Source organism: Megalops cyprinoides, chromosome 11 (assembly GCF_013368585.1).
Source record: "Megalops cyprinoides isolate fMegCyp1 chromosome 11, fMegCyp1.pri, whole genome shotgun sequence".
Classification (NCBI taxonomy): Eukaryota; Metazoa; Chordata; class Actinopteri; order Elopiformes; family Megalopidae; genus Megalops; species Megalops cyprinoides.
Genome location: NC_050593.1, coordinates 9,878,288 through 9,901,814, shown reverse-complemented (window position 1 = coordinate 9,901,814; position 23,527 = coordinate 9,878,288). Strand labels below are relative to the sequence as shown.

Here is a 23,527-nt window from a genome sequence, read left to right as displayed (position 1 = left end):
CGCACACACATGCAGACACATAAAAGCAAACTAAACAATACGCAGGCCTTTTATTATCATTCTCAGTTGACTTCTGCTGTGCATTGGAAGCACAGAATACTCCTTCCCATGTGACTGAGCGCAAGCAAGCCTGTCCAGTTCCCCTTGTTAACAGCAGCCAGACCAGGGGCCCTTCCCCCAGCTCAGTGGTGCAGTGCTGAAGCACTGTGGGGCTGAATAAGGAGCGTTTACCTTTAATGATGCTAACAGTGCTTATGCCTGTGGAAGCCATGCTGTGCTGTATCCACATGCATGCAGTATTTTAATTATGAGCCATTCATAATCAGCAACATCTCAGCAACAGCGCTGCCCTGTCTACCCTCATACAGGGTATCATTAATACCCTCATACTATTAATAATAGTGAGCATAATTAATGTCTTCCTGTAAAAGTTAAGACAGCTAATACTTAAAATAGAGATATTGCAATTATGTGCGTATGTGTTTTGTGTATATGTACATATTGGGCATTTTTTAAAGGTCAAAGGTATCTCAAACCTAACCGCATTCCACAGGGAAAAAAATATATTAATGACTATTATGATTATAATTTACATGGCAAAACATTAAAAAAAACCCAGCAGACTATTCTCTTCAGTACAGCTTGTTCATCAGTCAACATGCTCTACCAAAGAGGGAACAGAATAATTTGAATGGCTTATATACACAAGAACATACACACGTACCCTTTCATCTTTCATTAGAGTGTAAGCACTCTACATGAACAAAACACTCCTCCCCCTCATAGGGCAAGCAGATCTTTAGAATGTATGTAACTGCAACAGCACATATCTGTAACCTCCACATACACTGGATCTGCCCAATAACAGGATTTGACTTGATCAGAATGTTCTGAAGATCTGATTATACCCCTGAAGGTAAAATAAAGCTCAATTTAATTAAACTAATTCCATCACAATCTGTTAAAGTAAGTCTGCAGCTGTCCATTAAGCAGAGTGTTCTCACTGCAGGAGAAGAGGAAGAGAAAGAGAGCAGTGACCACTCCCTTTCGCTTCTTTTGTGTAACCAGCCATCATGACCTCAAAACACAAGCAAACAAAGAAAAGTCCAGAGAGAAATCCCAGCCAATCAGATAAACAGATCATTTACTGTAGAACATTAGGAGAATAATCTTCCACCTTAAAAATCTGTATCCACATACAGTCTGTCAACCAATATCAAAACTCAAACAGGTGCTGCAAAGGATCCAAACCCAGGGAAAGTGCTTAAGATGGAAGTAGATCCATTCACTGTATGTGCCTGGTGCTGTGTGTCCAACTAAACACTTTCCCCAGGGTTCATTTTCAGATGCTTTTCAAAGACCTTTTCAAGAAGACTTTAAATGGTTTAGAAATGAATATTAAATGTTAAAAGCACAGTGAACTTATTATACAGCAGACAGCTGTGGGATGCAAGATGACAGTTTACTCATTAAATCCCACAGGGTAAAAGCTCTAGCCTACATGTCCTCATGCACCTGCAACACAAGCAAATTCAGAGGAAAAACACATTTCAGCAAAACTGCAGAAAGCCAGGAGGGAAATGAAGGAAGTCTGATGTTCTAAAACTGGGCTGGGCAGCGGCCCTGGGAGGAACAGCTGGCTGAGGGCATTGGCTTCTATCCTCAGCAGCTTTATAGGGGGAGAGCTGTAGCCCTGTAAAAGATACTCCATTCGAGCCGTACAGTCAGAGTCAGAGTGGAGTGGCCCTGTACAGGATACTCCATTCGAGCCGTACAGTCAGAGTTAGCATGGCCAGCCTGCACACTGGCACATGCTGCTGAAAGCTCTGAACCAATAAAGTACCCATACTTAGGCTTCAGGAACTGGCAATACATATAAACAGATCAAGTAAAATCCAGTCATGTCTAAGTTAATATGTCACACTGCACTGACAAGATTATGAAGAATGACAGCACCATGCCAGTGCCTTTCAGTCTTTAACTGTATCAGCACATCAACTGATTACACAGTAATTACTAGTGTAAACTCAGCCTTAAACAATGCATCAAGACATCTCTGCAGCAGACAGCAGCAAGCTACACCGGTCTCCCACAACAGCAAGATACACCCATTTGCTACAGAGAAACTAATTTGTTTTCCCCAAATGATGCAGAAACATGTGCTTAGGTTAAATTTGTAATCTGGCTATAGTAAGGAATAGCCCATAATTTCATTGGCATTCTAATTTATTATCTGTTTATTTTGATTGTCTTAACAAGGCTACTATAACAGGACACATTAAATACATCTCACACAACTAACCACAACAACAATTAGAGAGGTGCAGAACTGGCAGACAATTAAAACAGCATTAAATAGCATTAGAAATGCCTTAAATGGCTCTGCATTTGGAATCTCCAAAAGGCGAAGCAGTAAAAGAAAGCTTTTGAGACTAAAAGAGAATGCAGGAGTGTTTGTCACCAATGTGTCATTTCAGAGAGAAAAGAAGAGAGTAAGAGACAGAGCAAGAGGGAAAGAGATGGATAGTGACAAAGACAGATAGATAGAGGGAGAGAGAGACAGTGAAAGTGAAAGACAGAGAGAGGGAGAGAGGGAAACTTCTTCAGTCACCCCACACAGAGGAAACCTCTAACAGCCGCAGTCTTGCCAAATACTTACAAAGAGAGCCCAGGAGGGCAGAAAAAGACCTGCTACAGGCATAGAAAAGAGGCAAGACAGAAATGAGGAGAAAGTCAAACAAACAGTTTGAGGGTGTGGGTCTCAGGGGGGAGGCGGACAGAAGAATACAAGGCAGGAGGGAACTCTGCCCTCTCTCCTGCAACACAAGCAGCAGGGACAAATCCACTCTGTGCTCATGTTCCGGTAAGATAAACACAACGGCTACGGACAGGCAACCTCAGCTGGGGTGAAGAGATAACATGCTTGTGTGGAACCGGGTCAGTGGGGCATGACCACTGAAAGATGGTGAAACACTTCACAGTTGCAGCAGATGCAGAGATTACAGGTGTAAGCACTCAGGAAAGAGCACATCTGGAGTGTATATTTTACCACTATGAGGGTGAATGTTTGGACAGTTGTCCTAGTGCATGATGTATAGCACTTTCTGACAATCTTGTAAAAATGCACTATAGCATATACAATTTGATTGATTTGATTGATTGATTTATTGATAGCTTGTACAGCTGAAAATATTGACTTAAAAGAAAGATACTTCAAATTGATTTCAGCTTCTTAAAAACAGAAATCAAAACCAAAGTAAACTCATAATTCTCCAGAGTATACTGCTAAGTGCCCTTTAAACAAACAGATATTCATTTGAACAACTGATCTTTGTCCCACTGGATAACTGACTAAAATCACATGCAGTTTGTGTAAAGCACTGAGTGCTTTCTCACAACCACAAGAATCTGCTGGATGTCTCTTGAGTGATTCTGCTCTATACAGTGTCTCTTGATCAGTTTCAGGTTTTCTCACATTAATGATTTGGATTAGGATGAGAAGGGTGTCTGCTGTTCCTAGATCAGCTGACTCAGGTAGAAGGCGCTCAGAGCAGGATCTCTGCTAGGACATCAGAAATATGACTGGTACTAAGAAACAATGTGGAAAAGTCAGATACCCAGTCAGTGTGTCCAAAACTCACACTGACCCAGATATTCAGTGCTGACTGTCTAACTCTCACACTGACCCAGGATCTGTACAGCCAGATACCCACTGCAATGTGTCCAACCCTCACACTGACCCAGAATCTGTAGTCAGATACCCAGTGCTGTCTAACCCTTACACTGACCCAGGGTCTGTAGTCAGATACCCAGTGCTGTCTGTCCAATCCTCACACTGACCCAGGATCTGCAGGTGACTCACCGCGATGCGTAGCAGCGTCCCCTTCACCGATGCCCATTTGTCCTGCCGCCGGTCGATGACCAGGATGAATCCGACCCCCGTAGCTGCGAGGCTGAGACAGAAAAGTCCACAGTCAGCCTCAGAGCAGGTCCAGTCCCCTCACGCCAGCTCTCCCAGCATGCACCAGCCCGCAGTCGGTCCACAGGAGGAGGATAGAGTGCCGTCGAGAGAAGGGAAGACTGGAGGCGAAGTGCCCTGTCCATCAAACCGAGGCCTCACTGCCGACACTCTGATGGCACCAGCACTGCACCCACACTATTTGGCCTGGGGTAAACCTGTCTGTCCTCAGATACATCCACACACATTCTGCCTGAGACGAGGGGCTCCCCAGCGGGTCCCAAGCACTGTGAGGGGGGTGGACGTGTGGAAAAACAGCCCCCTCAGGAAAAACATCAAATGTAAATGTTAAAAAAGAGTGGAAGCAGAAATCCCTGTGAACACGGCGAGCTTCAGTTCAATGCTGTGTTTGCGGGAGCGCAGTGGGCACACGGCGTGAGCAGCAGCCAGAAAACACCTACTGCCGATTTTAACAGCCGAGCCAATGGGGCTGCCGCAGCCAGCCAATCACAGCTTGGCAGCAGGATGACAGACAGCCTCTGCAGTACCCTGTGCGAACTGCTAAGGTGAAGGAAAGGGGGCGGGTTTACCCGTAAGCATCCGCCCCATTGCTGGTGTGAGTAAAGGAGCTGCTACCATCATACAACAGCTCTTAGACTCCAGCCGCCATGGCATATATTATCTCTCACTGCCTCTCTCCCTCTATCCTCTCTCTTTTCTCTCTCACCCTCTGTTCTTTCTCTCCCCTCTGCTCTCTACCCTTCCCTCCTTCCTGTACCTCTCCTACCTCCTCTCTCCTGCTCTCTCCTCTCTTCCTTTCTCTCTGCGGCCTTTCATGTTTTCACAGCTCAGGGAGGCTCTCAGCTTCAGCAGAGGGGGGGGGTGGGATGAGAGAGGAGACAGGGGGGTTGAGAAAGAAGGGGGGAAATGCTAGCAGGGGGAGGGGCATGGCAGCACAATGCTGTCTAATTAACTAGAGCCCCTCATAGGACTGAAGCAGCTGGATGATTGATGTCATTCCATAGAGAGTATAAATGGAAATTGGGAATGACATTTTACTGATAAAGCAGGTGTAATTACTCCCTGTGTCAGATCACAGACAGGGGAGTCTGTGCATTGCAGATACAGGAAAAGATCTAAATATTATTCTAAACCTTTGTGGAACTAAACACTCATCACTGCTTTGTCCACTCATTTCTCAGATGGAGAGAGACCATCGACAATGCTGAGCTCACAGCAGACAAATAAAATTCTAGAGGCATGAGAAAAGCACACAGGCATCGTGTGATTTGTGTCAGTGATGAGCTGAACACACAGCTGTGTATCCCATGATCCTGATCCCACAGAGAACATTCCACCTCTGTGTCTGCATCTGCGTTTGCACATTGGACTCATGTTCACTTCCCTGCATGCATCACGCTCTCTCTCCATTTCCACCACCATCATGGCCACCACAGAGAGCTGTTCCTCAAATCAAGGGCAGTTTCTAAATCCACCCAGATCTTCTGCCTGAAATGCTCCAGCCATTATTTAATCATCCTGCTCAGAGACAAACCTCCGTGGGGCAAAAATGCCCCTGGACACTGGGCATTTACTGGTTGCATGGCAACCAGGAATAAAATTAGATTGAGCCATTTGGACAGAAATACATGGCTGGGATATGCGTGAATTCCAGCTGGTGAGAAGAGACTGGCTTAGTATAGTGAGAGAGGGCTTAGTGTAGGGGTGGGAGCGCAGAACAGATTCTCCTTCCCACAATCCATCTGGGGTGTAAAATTCTTCAGTTGTTAAACTACTACAGCTCACTGCAGCAGGCCACCATGAAATCCTAGCAAATGTGTGCTTTTGAAATAAATCTGCCTCGCATCCAAAATGGCTTTTCAAACTACATGTACAACGAATGCAAAATGAACACACATTATATAATAACTTGACTCCTTGTGCAAATTTGGCTCCTGCACCCCCAACCCCCCGCACCCATGTTGGCCTGATTCCATTCCAGTCAGCACCAAAATCCTTCAAGGCTCATGAACTAGGCTGATAAAACAAGTACTCATCGCTAGTCTAATCAAATGAGATAATCAGTCATCTAATCAAAAAAGCTCTAATCACAAGTCTAATCAAGTGTCAGTCTGACTTTGGCCCTCACAATGCTGCTTCACAGCCCTTATTGTTGAACAACTCATTAGCCTATTTGACAACGTCAGGGAAATGTCCGTGTTGAGGGGTCGTCTGCCATAGGGGGAGAGGGGGCTGTTTAGGATGCACCAGCGAAGTGCCCTCTGACAGTTAGGTGGCAGGAAAATGACTCAGAATGCCCCACAGTCAATGTGGTAAACAGGGCATATTCGAGCAAATGCTCTTCTCATAGTTTTAGTTAATGGAGCAGAAATCCAGGAAATTTCATTTACATGATGATAAAATAATTCATTATGACATGTGGTCACAGCAGAAATCCTGCTGCAGTTACTTTCAAAAAGAAGCACAGTAATCATTGCCCTCTAACTCCCCCTGCTGGCAGTCGCTGGAGTCCGCAGGATTGTGAAACGCCCTTTAACAACCAGGTGCTGCAAAAGGGCTTGTACTTGCCTAAGGAGACTCAACATCCAGGGAAGGCCCCAGAGGCACATCTACCCTTAAACCAAGGTCGACTCTTTTTACCTTTCTCGTTCCTGGTTTTTCCTTGAACCCATACAGGTCACTTTAATGCACAAAATAATGTATCCCTTCCACCCCTACGTCTGCCCAAAGCACCAGGAGAGGGAGAGGGGGAGGGGGGAGCTCACCTGGGAACGCTTGTCAGGTACGTCAGTACGTTGTGGAACTCCTCGTCCTGCAGCTCACTGAACCCTGGGAATTCTGGGAAAATGATGATGGGACTGCCATTCTCCGCTCGGCCACCTACGAGAACACCATCGGTGGACCATTAATGACATCATCCATTCCCTTGCATTCACAGTGAGGTTCAAAACATGTTCACTATCAGACTTTAAACATCACTAATCAATCAACCAAGCAGGTTTTTTTTTGTTACATTACATCTTTATGACGGAAAAATGCACTATAACATCAGAGCATGCATCCTGATCACTACGGAAACAATGTGTCAATAAGGCACCATGGGATCAGCAGAAAAACCTCAAAAAGATTACTTCAATGAATTATTTATGTACTTTTGATTCCATAACATTGAATTGTTCCCTTAAATGTTTTTAGTAGTATTGACAATCTGGCCAAGGCAAGGATTGTGGATCTAGTCTCACATGTTTGCACGGAGGGGGAGGTATACACCCATGTAGTCTGATACACACAAAGCACATAGATACAGCACACACTGTTAGGAGGGCATTTGATTGGTGGAGTATTGGACACACATGCACTCACACACACACACACACACACACACAAACACACATACATGCAGGGCTGCAGTGGATAGGAGCCCAGCGTTCGCCATTTCAGATATGAATTAGACAATGTCTGGTCTACATTTTATAAATTACGTAAATCAATGAGGCTGGGAATATCAGCTTCACTGTCCATCAGTTCCCATTGCCATGGCAACAGAGCCACCTTGCTACAAGATGGAAGACAGGCAATGGAATCCTGTGGCACCTTCATGGAGACCTTAAGGCAGTTCAGCTTTCATGTACAGTAGTAGCAGAGTAATATGAGATTAGTAGCAGTATTAGTGTAATACAGTAGTAGTAGTGTAATACAGTGTTAGTATGAAATATAGTAGTAGTGTAACACTATAGTAGTAAAGTACATTTTTACATTTACATTTATTCATTTAGCAGATGTTTTTATCCAAAGCGATGTACAAAAGTGCATATAGTGGGCAAACAGGCACAAGGGCAAGATGTGTACAGGTCATATAAAGTAGTATGGAATACAGCAGCGCTAGTAGTAGTAGTTAACACTATATCACACTGCTGCCCTGCTCCTCACCACTACACCACACTGCTGCTCCGTACCACCACACTGCTGCTCCACTACACCACACTGCTGCTCCGTACCACTACATCACACTGTTTGCCCAATCCCGTGATACAACCTAGCAACACCAGTAAGAGCCCAAACTAAAAATTTAACTGAAGGCACAGCAGCTGCATAAGGAACAGTCATACAACATAAGGCCTAAAACTATAGTGCAAACAGTTGTGAAAAAGATAAATGAAAACCTGAAATGAGTGAACTTTACACAGCGCTACAGTGTAATATGCTGATCATTTACCCAAGGTGGAGATCTCTGGCAGAACAGTCACCACCATGAGTAATTAAGAGTGGAAAAATACACCTGCTTCAACCGGAGTGCAAACACAGAGAGGACACAGGAAGTGAATGGATAGGATGTGTTAGCACGGGTAAGCATGGGTTAGTGCATGTTATCAGAAGTTTGTGCGTGTCAGCATGGGCTAGCGTGTGTTAATGTAGATTAGCATGGGTTGGTTGTTAATCCATTGTAAGATTAAACAGTGTTTTGAAATGAAATCCAGGTGCTTTTATCTCAAAGGAAGCTGCTAAAAATATAAAGCTGCCCCTGTAAATATTAGCAAAAGTGTAAGTAATGTTAATTCCAATGTCATTTGATGAGCATACTGAGAGCTGCAACACTGATATAAGGTGAATGAATTGGTTGATGAGATTTTACCCTTTGATTTCTGTTAAAATAAACAAACATATTGATCATATTAAACATATAACTCTATGGAGGGACCAGTTCACTGGTTTATTTTAAAGATGGAAATTATTCTGAAACCCAGCTCTTTCAGATGGGGAACTATATCAACCTTATTCACATGCTGCAAATACCCCTCCCCCCCATATCTTGCAGTACACAAATGAAATCATTATTCATGAGACGTGAAATCATTGAGTGTGATGATCTTCACTTAAGAACACTGCTCAGCATGTTTCCCCATTGAATAAACATACAGCGTTCATGGGCCTTGGATCCACACCAATTGGGGTACACACAATTATTACAGAAAATATACAAAAACACTATGACTGCAAGAGAGGAACCTATCAGACAACTCTGCACATCAAATATACACACTTAAAGTAAATGCCAAATAAACAACCTACAATCACAGAAACCGTATTATCAAATGAAAGCTACACTTAATGAATAAACGCCCAGAGGTGCTACATAAACACAGGAAGACTACACCATAATGAGACCAAATAAACCACATAAACCTGTTAAACACACAACTAATGCCAAAACTGATTAAATGTAACCACTGAACACCAACTACACACAAAATGATGACCTAAATAACTCTGAATAAACAAGCAGCAGCTACAGAAACCAAAGAAGCAGAAGACAAGGCGAGCAGAGAACTGGAGTTAGCAGGTATGATTTGATAGGTAGATTCTGTGAGTCCTGCCGTGCAGGAGTACCAGACATGCAGCCAAGCGGAGTTCTGCGGCGATTATTTCGAGCTTTGTCCAGAGTAACCCGACCCACGGTCATGTCTGTGTTGACGTCGGTGCCACAAGAGAGACTCTCTCCTGGGGCAGCTCGAGTTTCTGTGGCTGGAGTGGAGTGCAGTGGAGGGATACAGTGGGTGTCCGGGCCTCAGATGGCAAGCTGCACTTTCACAAATGAACTGAGTGTGCTCCTGTAGGCCACCCCACTGTGGAATAGTTGGCTGCGGTCACTGAGCATTTGTTTTATCTGAGACCGAAGTGATGCGTGACATCCACAATTCTCTAACATAACACGTGACGGGTAAGGGATCTGTGTCACAGCTGGCAGGGCAAACCCATCTCAGCTCCCTGGCCATTAGTTTTCTATTACTCTGATAAAAGATGGGAAGAATGGACGGACTTGGAGAGAGTAGAGAGGGTGAGAGAAAGAAAGACAGAGTAAGGAAGGAAAGAGGGTGAGGGAGGGTAAGAGAAAGAGATAAAGAAAAAGGAAGGAAAGAGAGTATGGGAGAGGGGGAGGCAAAGACAGACAGAGAAGAAGGAAAGAAGGTGAGAGGGGTTGAGAAAGAGAGACAGAGAGAGAGGAAGGTGAAGGTGAGAGAAATTAAAACAGAGAGAGGGGGAACTCACCTGACAGGTAGGCAAACTGCTTCTTCAGGTCAGGAGTGATGTCTGCAGCAGAGAGGGGGCTACTCTCCTTCTGCATGATCTCATCTGCGGAACAAAGAAAGACAGCGGTCACTTGAGAGAACCCAAGAAAGCCAAGGGCTTGCCGTATACCACAGCTTACACCACAGCTTTGTTTGTGCCCAAAGGAGAGAAGAATCACAGAAAATAAAAGGTCGTGTTTGTTTCCTCCAGTAAATCAGTAAAACAGATTAGAATAATGCAGTCTGGAGCCACTGTGCTGTGCTGAGTTTCCTACGGTCTGGGAGGATGCATACAGAGCTGGTCAGCTCAAACAGCCTAACATCACCCTCTTTGGGATCCTGTTCTAGTTTTTAATATTATTTTAAATAAGTATTCCTGGAATATGAGGGGTCTTAATACCTGTCTTTGTGCATGTTTTGTTCTGTATACAATTTCCCATATAAACCCCAGGGCACAAACATGCACCTGGCCTTAGTATACTGGATGATCGCCTGTGTTAGAGTGCATTTATGCATGTAGGCATGTATGTAACCTACTGCTGAGGACTGCACTGGTTTAGCTGATTATTAGGGGGGTATTTCTGAGGCATGTATTGTTCCACTCTTGTTGATTAGCTCAGGACAAGATGAATTTAACTCAGACATTGTCTTCCTTTGACCAGCTCAGGGTAGTGGCAAACTACATGCAGGCAAGCCACATATTCACATCCCTGTCAATCTGCTGTGACATACTGGTATTTCATATTCAAACCAGTCTCATATTGCTATGTCTCCCAGTCCAGTGTAGCTGTCTCTGATGAAGCTTGGCTGTGACCATTCAGAGACTCCTGGCTGAGCTGAACCTGCAGAGCCAGGTTATCCAGCCTCCTAACAGAGCCACACCTAGGGAGCAGTCTCTGCATCAGGTGACTACGCAGAATGACCACTCTGTGTGTGTGTGAAGGAGAACCTTCACCTTTCCCCCAAAGCTGTCTGTCCAGTTGTCAATAACTGAGCTCATCAATCAATTTCATCCAAGCAGATTAATTGTTTAATTGTTAACTGTAATTGTCAATATACGTAATTTATATGTAGACAACAGCCATTAGTTAATGAGCCACACCTGCCTAACTGAAGGCATATTAAATATAGGTGTGTGGTTGCAAAGCAGGGGGCTCACGTATTTCTTAGCAGACTGTGTGCTCAGGCTGGTTCCTCTTGTTTGTTGGTTTTTTAACATTAATGACTGTGTTTTTTTTTTGGACATTTTCTCAGTTGCGTCTGTTCATATTTGTGAAAGGTGTCAGCAAGCTTCTCCATAGTGTGCCTGTTTGTCTGGTACTCCCTGATGAAGTGGTGTAGATTACAGAATGCTCACAGTATACATCCATGTCTCTCTACCTTTTCACCACCCTGAAGCAGACTGCTGCCCCTCAACAGGAACTATCTGAATGGATTAAGTAAAGAGGATACTTAAAAGTCCTGCTGCTCCTTACCAAAAATAACGTTCTGATAGTATATGTAGTTAATCGCTGGAGGTACAGTCCACAAATTTGGGAGCTGTAATGATTTAAAGCCACTTTTGCATAAACAAATTTTAGGCAGTTGTAAAATGATTTAACTCCTTTCATGTCAGCATTGTATGGTCCTAGGTATCTTGCTGCACACTCCTAGCGGTACTGGTACAACTGCTCATGTCATGTATCAATTGCTACACTGAACAGCTTTGCTGAGACCTTCAGCTAGAAATGAAAACACCACAGAGCACAGCACAACAGATCGATAGGGAAGAAAACCACCACAGTGCTCTCTGTAGCTCAGCTGCTAACTGCACAAAATATCACAGACTGCCAGTTCTGGACCTTGAGAAGCAGCACAGCAAAGGGTTATGGCCCGAGCAAAAAATGATGGACTCTTCTGGGATTGTCAAAGTAAGCCTGACGGCTTAAAAACACTGTTACAGACACATTAAAACTCATCTAAAAAGCACCATTACAGACCCGACAGGTCTCATCTAAAAAGCACCGTTACAGACATGGCAAACCCAACAATCTAATCTCATCAGATTTTGTTGGGGACACTCTTTTCTGAAACAAGTAGGGAGGAAATGTTGAATATAATTAGGCTTACAGTTTCATTGGCATAAATGTCTGTGAGATGCATTGCACTGAAACATTAAATCAACTTATGTGTTTTATTCAATTTCACAGCAGGCGCCTTCACCCTGTCAGGCTTCCTCTGTTTAAAGACAACACCCCAGCATGGAGGACAATGAATAAGCATATAGTAGTCATGTAGAGGTAGTGTATAACGGTTCCTGTACCAGCCATGGTGCAGTTCCAAATCTCAAAGAGAAAGCCTTCACAGCTGACCTGAGGACAGCGGTCACCCATGCAGGAGCCTGCCATGTGATAAGCCAGCGGCTTAAAATAAGATCCTGGATCTGTCCTACAGTCTCATGTGCCAGATTGAAGGCCTCCTTAATTATTTTTGTGCCCACAGAGCCTCCCCTTCCTTGTACAACAGTTTTAAAAGCTCCCATCTGCAACATTATCTCAGATGTACAGGATAGAATCATTCAGAGCCAGGCCTACTCTGCTCTCACACTTCACAGAACATGAACAGAAGTGGAGACAGAGCTGGAGAAACACAAACAACAATCAGACAGGGTGATAACTTCATGGAGATCCCAGGAGACCGCCATGATCTTTCATTGGCTAGTTTTGGGGAAGGCAGATCTGACTGCAAGGTGACAACAGAGGCTTTTCTCCTATGGCTGTTTTGACAGTTACAGTCATGATGAAATAAAAGGAGAGGCATTTTGCATGACTAGGGTCATGTTTTGCATGTCCCTGCAGTTTCTGAGGGTCAGTTGCTGGTTACGAACACACAGCCTTGTGTCAACTTCACCTTTCAGTCTTCCATAAGGCAGAAACAGCTGTGTCTAAACACACTCAAACACCACCCAGAACACACTCAAATGACACACAGAACACACTCAAACGCCACAAACTACACACTCAGACGCCGCAAACTACACGCTCAGACACCACAAACTACACATTCAAACGCCACACAGAACACACTCAAACGCCACACAGAACACGCTCAGACACCACAAACTACACACTCAGACGCCGCAAACTACACATTCAAACGCCACACAGAACACACTCAGACACCACCCAGAACACACTCAGTGTGTGACAGGTCAGTATCTGAGTATCTGTGCATGATAGTCAGGTGGCTGCTGATGACATTCAGCTTTTAATCTGACTTAATGGAGAGAGGTATTGTTTACAACTCTCTGTATATTTAATGAGTGATTCGGTTAAGCTGGGGCCATGGTCATCCCCTCTGCCTGGAGTCCAAATCAAAGGAGAACATTAACGATGTAATCATTTGACAGTTTCTATTCCTGCACCATCTCTGTCATTGTTCTTACGGACACCAACAGAGATCTGGGATATTATTTGTGAAGAAAGTGCTTCTTCTTTTAGCATCCAGTAAAATTACCTTCTGTCAAAATGCACTTGGTCAATAACTTCTGTGGGATGCTGCTTACACTTCTCCCACAAACACTTTTGTTTGGAAATTAAATGGATCATTTTGAGGTAGTTTAAAAGAATTGATCTTAGTTGTGAATCCAAATCTGGGACATTCGGGACTGGGTGGGAGTGGTGATTTCCCGTATACTCAAACACCGGTCTAATAGATAACATTCTTCCTGAGCATATTTCCCTTTTATTGACACAGCTCTTCTGTCTGCGTGCACAGAACTGATTTCCATGTCATCGGTCATGTTTTCACAGGCAGGGAGTTAAGTACATCCTACCAAGTTTTACTGACATTTTTGTCAACAGCCAGGAATCTGCTGTGTCTTCACCTGCCTGGAGTTGTTCCTAGCAGAGATCTCACAGTCCTCACTGAAACATTCACGGATGTAACAGGGTATGTGGTTATGGGCTATGGGGCAACAGGGGTATGTGGGTATGGGCTATGGGGCAATAGGGGTATGTGGGTATAGAGGTGTGGAAGTATGTGGGCATGTGGGTGTGTTGGATGCGGGTATATGGATATGAGGGTATGGGACTGCGAGGGTATGTGGGTATGTTGGTATGGGGATATGGGGGTATGAGGGTATGGGGGTATGGCGGTATGTGGGTATGTTGTATCGGGGTATGTGGGTATGGATGTATGCGGAAAAGTCAGAACCCCAGCATCATCCCCAACAACAGGCCTAAATGTTTAGCACTCCCTAAACATTCAGGCCTAATGAAAGCTCACATATGACTCTGCTCCTGTATTACACCAGACCAGAAGGGAACACATGGATAGACGAGAGGAGGAGCCACCTGCTCAAACTGAAACCTGGAGTCAGGCGGCATCAGTAAGTTCTTAATCACTGAGTAATTAAATCAGTACTTTTATTAATCATTACAGTTTAACGTGTATAGCCACACTATCTGAACTCTAAAATTCGCTTCGAAATATTAAACATTAAGAAATGCACCCCAGGAGCAGTACTCACAAGGCAGAGTGTGTTTACTTTCCTTAAAGCAACTCTAATCCTGCCCAGCCCCCCTTGCTAAATTTACTGGGATTGACAAGGTACTAATTACTTAAAGAAAACTACAAGATGTGTTATCGCTTGTTTGACTTGCATTATGTCTGAAGAACGCAAGTCATGCGAGGTCCCTCCCACCCACGCGCCTTACAGCGCCTTACAGCATCGGCACCCAGCCCACTGACAGACAGGTATAAAGCCCTCCATACTCTGTAATCCCCCTGGCTATGGCTGCCAGAGTCTGACGCAACATACATCCTTAACAAAACATGGCAATGAGTACACCACCAACGTGGGTGTGAGATGGAGCTTGGGCCTGTGCCAGCGCCTGTTAAAGCCCTGACCTACCGCCTGGCAGAGAGTATAGAGAAATCAGACTCCATGTGCGATCAGATTCCTTCCTGGTCTAGCTGAGGAGTTCTCATCTGCTCACAAGCGTTGAACCCAAGGAGTTGCTGTGCTGGAACCCTCCCTACACAGAGCGCAAGTCTCTCCTTTCCTCAGCAGAAAATGCTGCTGGATGTTCCCACGCAATACGGCAAACAAACTCCTGCAAGAGCCGAAGTTTGCTTTTCGGTGCTGTCCGTCTTGGATCCTGCACCAGATACTACTAGGTAAACAGTGAACAGCAGCACAGAAACTAGCTAGTGATTACTCAGGCAAATGATGTGACAGGAGACTGTAATGTTTTACAGCACCCACCCCAGCGTGGTTAAGCAACAAATGTGTCAATCGTTTAGGAAAAACAATAGAATGTTAGAGCATAGATTGTGACAGCTTGGGTTTGGCTGCAGAGAAAATTCCCGATTCTGTACCAGAAAAATGGAATTGTCATGCTTCTAACATTAACTACAGCATAAAACTGCAACAAAACATTCATTACTCATCACAGTCATTACTCCAGCCCAAACAGCGTGCTGTGACATCTTCCATACGGAAAGAATGCAATTACCAAAGAAGAAAAATCTTTGTGAAAAGTGGAACCCTTGACAATGGCACACATACCAAACACACAAACTACATATCTACAGAGCACTATAGTACACCTGGAGCCTGTCTGCAGGGAGAGGTAAGAGTAGCAGGGTGGCCAGGTCAGGCTGCTTACCTGTGGTTATCATGAGCTCCTGCCACAGCCTGGTGATGTCCTGGGAGAGCAGGGCCAGGTGGCTGCGAGCCATCCCGCCCCCCGCACGGCCACACTCCCCAGCCTCAGGACAGGCATATAGAGAGCGCTCTGTCACAGCCTGAGACTGCCTTCCGCCAAGCACACAGCACTGACGCCCTGATCTCCGCTCCAACCACCTCACACCCTGCTCTCTACTCCAGCAGCCTTGTCTAAAACCTCACACTCCCTCTCTCATCCAAAGCCTCACACTCCCTCTCTCGTCTAAAACCTCACACTTCCTCTCTTGTCTAAAACCTCACACTCCCTCTCTTGTCTAAAACCTCACAGCCCCTCTCTCCCCTGGGGATTGCTGTTAGACTCCCTCTCCTTCAGACAAAGCCTCAAAGCCCCCAGTCAGCTACGTGCAGGTATGGCTGCTGGTAGAACTGCGTCTTTCCGGAGCTTCTATGCACGTGCCGACACAGAAAGCCATCCAAGCGTGAGCGTCCAGACGCGCGCACGGACAGCAGCTGCCGCTAATCGGATGCTGTGAGATGGTCTGTGAGAGATAAAGAGAGACGAGGCTGTGTGCTGCAGACGCCAATCCCTTCGTCCGTCACAGAGCCCCCCCACAGGGGCCCCTGTGTGCGATAATGGGCGGCCTATCAGGTGACAGCCTGCTCCTCGGGGGGTGGAATTACGCTTTCAAATGTGGACATTGCGACTGTCGGAAAAGCATACACAATGGAGAACTTTCCCCTCCCATTTCCTCTGTAAATCTGTAAACGCCCCACTACCTGCACCGATAAACCTGGTTTCCCAGACACCTGAGCTCAGACTACTACGAACACTGAGCTGTATGTGTGTGTGAGGGTGTGTTTCTATTGCCATACACCCTGTGTTTCTGTATTGAAAACCTGGTAAACACATACACACACGCACACTGACTCAGACATGCTGGTTCAGCCCACCTGTCTGCTCCTAGAGGCAGTGAAATGGAAATATTCTTGAGTGAATACTTCAGCAGAGAGGCCCCACAGAGCCACAGTCCTGCGCTGGAATAAAGAGCTGCCCTCAAGCCACGAAACACAGCATACCTAATGGGTGTGGTGGGGAACGTTTTGTGTTGGCAGATAATGTACAAGGAACAACCTCCAGGAAGAGCAAATATATCATGATTTTCTTAAAGTTCTCCAGTTTACCTCCAAGCTGACAGGCTGTCTAATGCACTCAGCCCAACACAGTCAATTATACCTGTCTATATATAGACATATATGTATAGACATATATTGTATGTATATAGACATATATAGGCCAGCTGCAGCCCAAGGCCTCATGCAGCCTTTCAGAGCTTCACGTGTGTCCCACAGAGTGAAAGTGAAGGTAAAAATATCCCATTCTGAACTGGACTAATGTGCTGAATAAAAATCGCCACTATTGGGTCCTGTGATATACACAACATGCCACTGCAGCACAGACAAGCACGAGGGCGATCTTGAGCAAGGAGTGGTCAGGTTATCTAATCAGGAGTGTAAACTCAACACAACTGCAATGTGTGTTCAACAAAATAGCCAGTCCAAATTGAAACTGCTTTTACACACAAATGAGCAATAAATACATATGACACTGCTCAGAATAATAAATGAAAGGTGAGTTAAAATATTGATCACATTTTTACTGGGTCATTTTGACAATGACAGGCACAGTTTGAATCCTATTCCTACAAAAAGAGTGGGAGCCAATGTTATGTTGATCACCCTGATATAACTGGATAATATGTGAAGTTTCCCTGGTTTACTGTACCTGCTGAGCAAACGGATTGTGCAAAGTTCATGACCTCCTAGTTTTACTTCTCCTTAATTCATATTGAACAAACACCCCCAACATCCATGAAGGCCTTGGCCCTAAGTGTGAGTGTAACCATGTTGAGGAAGTTTCCCCATATAGTAAAACCAGAGGTAGCAGTTTGTCCAGTTTTCAGAGAAACGATGTAAATGCAGAATAACAACACTTGGCTCCACACAAAAAGAAAATAAAGTTTCCTGCAATATTTCCGAATTTGCTTAAGTTCACAAGACTCCAGCAGGGATTCCGAGAGGCCAACACTACATTTGCAGCAAAGCTCGGGAGAGACAACTGACTGCGGAGACACACTGAAGAGTTTCTACCTGCATTGCAGTCGATTATTAGATCAACAAGCTATTACGCACATCTGTTACAACATCACAATGACACATAAAAAGTATTTGAGTTTGAATGTGAAATTTGGCCAGTAGGCCAAAACACAGTGTCATCTTGCGTGTATGCTCGGCTTGAGGACGTGCTGCAGCTGACTTGGTGACTTTGAGATGTCGTGTGACCAATGCGGTGACTTTGGGAAGTCACATGACTGAAACTTTGTTTTTCTCTACCACATGACCTGCAGGGCGTCCAACCTGCATTTCAGTTATGATCCTGCTCCGGCTCAGCAATCTTGAAGCAATCAGTGCAGGAGCCTGAATAATTCTACTGTTGTTGATTGTTTGATAGTAACAATTAGGACTTCATTATTGCAAAAACACCGCCACAGTTACAGGCTTAGGAGAGAAAGCAGGTGTTTAATTGGAGCAATATCTACTTGGAGGGCTGCACTATGTACAGATGGATGTAACATATTTTGCATAACCACACACAAATAATAATAATAATGGACTGGCATTTAAATTCACAAAAACACAAAAAAACAGTGTTTGGTGCAGAGACTGATACACGTCAGGGAAAAGCTTCTGTCACAGACACAGGGGAAATGAATAAATGATAATGGTAAATGGGGAAATGAATAAATGATAATGGTAAATGATAAATCCAATTAAAAATTAGATGTTTTTTAAGCAGGAATGATATAGGCTGTGGGGCATTTCTATCAGAAGTCAAGTTCACAAGTTGTGTCTGCTGTGAACTGTTGACTTGCATGAAATCAAAATCGAACTGACTGAAACAGTTTACAGTGTATCAGTTGTCATTAATAAATCAAGAGATACAATAGGTCATTATATTTCGCATATTCTGGTTGTTTTGCAAAGTCAATTAATTATGGCTGATCTGAGAGTTACTTTTGCTGATACGGTGTATGTGAACTCCATGAAATACTCTACAGTGGCAGATACCACTGTTCAAGGGTTAGACTTACATGCTTGAATCCTAGAAACTTATAATAAACTTGAGGAGTTGACCAAATAATATGGAGCTCTGCATAGACAGAAGAATAAACTGCTAACATGTTAAAGCATTCAATATAATCACAGAAAAGATACTGGGACATTACAACCCGTTGAATTGAATTACAATCAGTTTAATATTTGAATAATTTGTTTCAGTCAACCAGCTCACAAAAAAAGCTGTCAGGATCTTTATCTTTTAAATTTGTAGTTTGGATGTGGATGCCCACTGGTTAGATTCCATTCTAATACTAGATTCCATTCCAATACTTTAGCCAATACTAAAATCAATACACCCCTTCAGATAAATCAAAACCATATTCCATATACCATATACACATCCCCAGTGAACATTGCGATGCTAAAGAATAAGCTTAAATCCAGCATGTGATAGTATCAACCGACATAAGCATCACCGTCATACCTACGCACGTAATTTATGATAATGAAACGATAAATTCAGATGATTGGGGTACTGCAAGGGGATAACTTGTGGCTTCAAAATTTGGATGCTGGAGGACTGAAATACATGCAAAAAACAAGTGGAGAAAAACTCCAGGCCCTACACATGATCAATTTAGCAAATTTGGAATGTCACATAACCTTAAAGCTACGGCATTCTGCCTATTACTGCCTTCCCCGTAGGACCCTGCCAGCCCCCTGATCATGCAGCACACCAAAATGCATCTCTTACAAACACCCAAAACGCAAGGCTTATAAGCACCTCAAAACTTCAGAGTGCCCCAAAACATCCCTCAGGTGGAGTCTAAAGTCCTCAAGTGGAGTCTAAAGATTCAAGTGGAATCTAAAAGCACAACAGCAATCACCAGCATGAATAGTTCACAATAGCACTCATCAGTGTGAATAACATAGCACTTGCCAGTGTGAATAATTCATTGGAGTACTCACCAGTGTGAATAACATAGCATTCACCACTGTGAATAATTCACTAGAGTACTCACCAGTGTGAATAATTCCCAATAGCACTCACCAGTGTGAATAACATAGCACTCACCAGTGTGAATAATTCCCAATAGCATTCACCAGTGTGAATAATTCCCAATAGCACCCACTTCTGTAAATAATTCAGGCCCGGGACCCATGTAATGCTTGTAAAAAGAGCTATACAAATAAAAACTGAATTGAACCGAATTCACTGCAGCACTATCCAGTGTGAATAAATCACAACAGCACTCACCATTGAAGACTTTCCACTGAAATTTCTGTACCGCCATATTGTTCAGAATTATATGCAGTATGCTGTGTTTGTAAAGACACTGTTTAAAGGAGAACTGTGCTGAGGAGAGAAATATATTTTTGACAAAGGGAAAGAAGAAGTCCCCAAAAGAGGATGAAGAGCTGTGTTCTGCATTTTATAGCCAGAAAGTGTAGGCTATCCCCTTCCTTAGACCAGCCCTTCTGACCTTAGAATGATGCAGAGCCAAAAAGTCCCAAAAAGCAGGCACAGGGACATAGGGAGGGGCATGTATTGCCGGGAAAGAGAGGATCTCCAGGTCTCACATGTCTCTCAAAATACAAAACACCTTACAGTATTCTAAGTTCGGGGCTCCAGAGTAGCTCAGTGGTCACAGTGTTCTCCTTGAGCATAAGCTGTACTGTATGGCCAGTTTTGATGCCAGATGTCTGATGTCCATCAGACAACTATGACCCGTAGCCCACAGTATCACAACAAACTGGCTTTGATAGGGGTGAGGGTATCACTAGTGCTTGCTTATCTCACTGGTCTCAAGCACACTGCAATTTGACAGGCATATGCAAGTAGCTTGGATGATGTCAGCAGAGTAGCTTCTATCCTCCAATGAGCGCCCACTCTGCCATACAGTGCGATGTGTGACTCGTAGTGTGAAAAGTAGTTGTTGAGTGTATTGGACTGCATCTGTCTTGTCTCAGTGCCTCTGCACAAGTACAGAGCCAAGGTGAAACAAGCCTACTATACACAAGCTGCCATTCCAAAAACAGAGTTGCATGAACGGGTTAAGCTAGACATTCTGAGCTCACTCCAGTAAGAGTGGAGAGAGGAGAGTTTACCAGGAAACCTTCCTGGTAAAAGCAGATTTTTAGGAACACATTTCATCTGTTTGCTGACTATGACATACTTAAAAGTTTTTCATGTTATCCACAAACATGCTTGTGCCAGGGCATACACTACTTCCTAGATGGGGTCAATGTGCCATATCACAGAAACAAGAGTTTCTGGGATGGGCCATAACAGAGCTGTCAGTTTTTTTTACAGAATTGTGAGATTACATAAGCCATGTGTCAAAAAACTAAGCATATGACTTGTACACAAAGCTGATGATAGGCATCTGACCAGCAGTGCCAGGTACCATTTGCACTTCCCTTTTTATCAAGTTCATATGTTCAAATTTCATAACATCCTGCTCCAAACATCTTTTTCATGCTTTACATAACTCTTTGCATTAACAAACACCTGCTTTAATTTTCTAAAAACAATATTTTCACACCCCCTGAGATAAACTATTCAGCTTACACATTCCCAGTGACCATTTCAATTTATTACCACCTTGTCTGTGTTGCTAAAGAATAAGACTGAATTCAACATGTGATAGTGTCAGCTGATGTAAACATGTCAGTCACATCTTCATGCCTATGCACGTAATTTGTGGTAATGAAAGGATAAGTTGCTGTGAGGTTGACAGGTGGCCCCTCCCTGTGAGGATCCCTGATTTGTCATTATATGGCATTGCTGCTATGTACATTCTGCTGTGTGTGTTTACTGTAATGGGGTTAAGGAAGGCACCCTCCTCAGGGATCCACAGTCCCTGTTTCACTCTGAATCATTTTTTGTGCTGTTAGAGTCAGTAGTTGCATTTCTCAAGAAGAGGAAATGGTAGTTGGGAAATGGTCAGCTTCCTGTTGGCGCTGCTGGATTACTTTCAGAATGCCCAGAGCATCGGCTCCAAATTGGGTTTTTTTTTTCTCAAATTCCCACATTTCAGAGAAACGAGGAAGCTGTATAATGACACACTGTCAAATGATAAAATGTTAAAACTGACCATGCATTTACACTGTTTCTTCATTGTGGGACACCACAGCACTTTGTAGTGAGGGGGTAACTCTCCCTGATACCACTTTCAAACCCACTGATGAGAAGAAAAGCCCTTTGTGTTCACAGACTTTTCTTAACTCTGGCTGTAGCCCTGATATTGGTTACACCCTGAAGAGGTTATTGACACTGCTAAAATCATTCAAAGGCTTCTTGGGTTTCGAACGGGTTCTGGAATTTTCACACGGTATCCACAGTAACAGTTTCTCGTGGGGAGGGGGGTCCCGCGCCCCTGTCTCAGTCTCTCAGATCTCACAGATAGGGGATCAATGCCTCCGTTGATGGGGATCTGCTGTGTGCCCATTCAGAGGCACAGGCCCAAAGCCCCAGTGGGAGACGGAGGTTCTGCTGCAGTTAGCAGGAACGGAGAGCTGGAGCAGGAACGTCTCACCACCCCACGCTTACTTTCTACAATGCCACCGAAGCCCTGGGGACAGACCACAACTGCCAGCCCATATCACAGGTGGGATAAAATTCAGACACGTGAGAAAGCTTCTTCATCAGTAAGTACTGGTTTTAGTGTCGGGGTGTCAGATGACCTCCAAACAGAATGAAGATGATGCAGGGAGTCTCTGGGGCAAATCCCCAACTGATGATACAAATTAGTTGTCATTTGGAAACTTAAAAATTGTGCCTATGTTGTAGGTTTCATTTTCCTCTTTTATTTCTGCTATGGTTGGACGCTGTTCATTTGCTTAGAAAGCAGATACTCTTCCTACAGTGGGGGGTCAGGAGAAAATCTAATTGTTAAATGTAATTATCTTTCTTGTGGTGTTCACTATGTGTTCAGCACTGACAGAGTGAGGAGCAGAATTCACACTCTGGGGGTCCTGCAAGGCGTTCCCTTTGAGTGCAGGCTGAGCCCTACTGCCTGGGTTCAAAACCGGCCATGTCATCCACTGACGGTACCCAGGATCGCACAGCGGCAGTAAAAACTGGCTTCATTCCACCAGGGACAGGGGTGAGTTGGCCATGCCTTCATCTCACCACTCCCAGACAACCTATGATTGGTCATCCACATGTGAGTTACTCGGTTGACTTCAGCGAAGCACTGCCTAGCTTGCGGTGAGCACCCACTCTACTATAGCGCACTGCGTAACTTGTTGCATGAAAAATAGCCATTGGCCTGTATGCAGGTGTATCCTGCATTTGTCCCGCTTCAACACTCCTTTGCAAGTGCAGAGGTTGTCATGGCGAGATGAGCCAACTGTACCATTGGCGATTCCAAAATAGGTTTGCACAAAGGGGAAAAAGCGCTTAGAGAGAAATCACACTTCATGAGACATAAGACATAACACACACACACAGACACACGCACGCACACACACAGTCTAATAAATATTTAACCAGACTATCATTTCAGACTAGCCATAAAGATTAAAGTGCACTTCATTGTAAGGGAAAAGTCATGTGCCTGTGACTTACTGCACTGCTTTGATGAACAGTGCAGACCAGGGGATGACAGAAGAATGACTGACACACTCTGTCACCTCCAATTCACATGGAGACTGTTAGCAACATTGAGCTTGAGATACTCCCTCTTG

General features: G+C 44.2%; 1 protein-coding gene across 1 annotated transcript in view; it reads right to left on the bottom strand.

Moving 5' to 3' along the window:
• LOC118785720 (guanine nucleotide exchange factor DBS-like) overlaps nt 1–15,949 on the bottom strand; it is a 37,954-nt gene extending 22,005 nt beyond the window's left edge. The window contains exons 1-4 of the mRNA XM_036540617.1: nt 15,699–15,949; nt 10,028–10,111; nt 6,745–6,859; nt 3,863–3,953 (exon numbers count right to left, since the gene is read on the bottom strand). Of these exons, the coding sequence (XP_036396510.1) occupies nt 3,863–3,953; nt 6,745–6,859; nt 10,028–10,111; nt 15,699–15,771 (363 nt within the window). The 5' untranslated portion in view covers nt 15,772–15,949. The remainder of the gene's footprint in view (nt 1–3,862; nt 3,954–6,744; nt 6,860–10,027; nt 10,112–15,698) is intronic.
• Nucleotides 15,950–23,527: the final 7,578 nt, after the last annotated feature.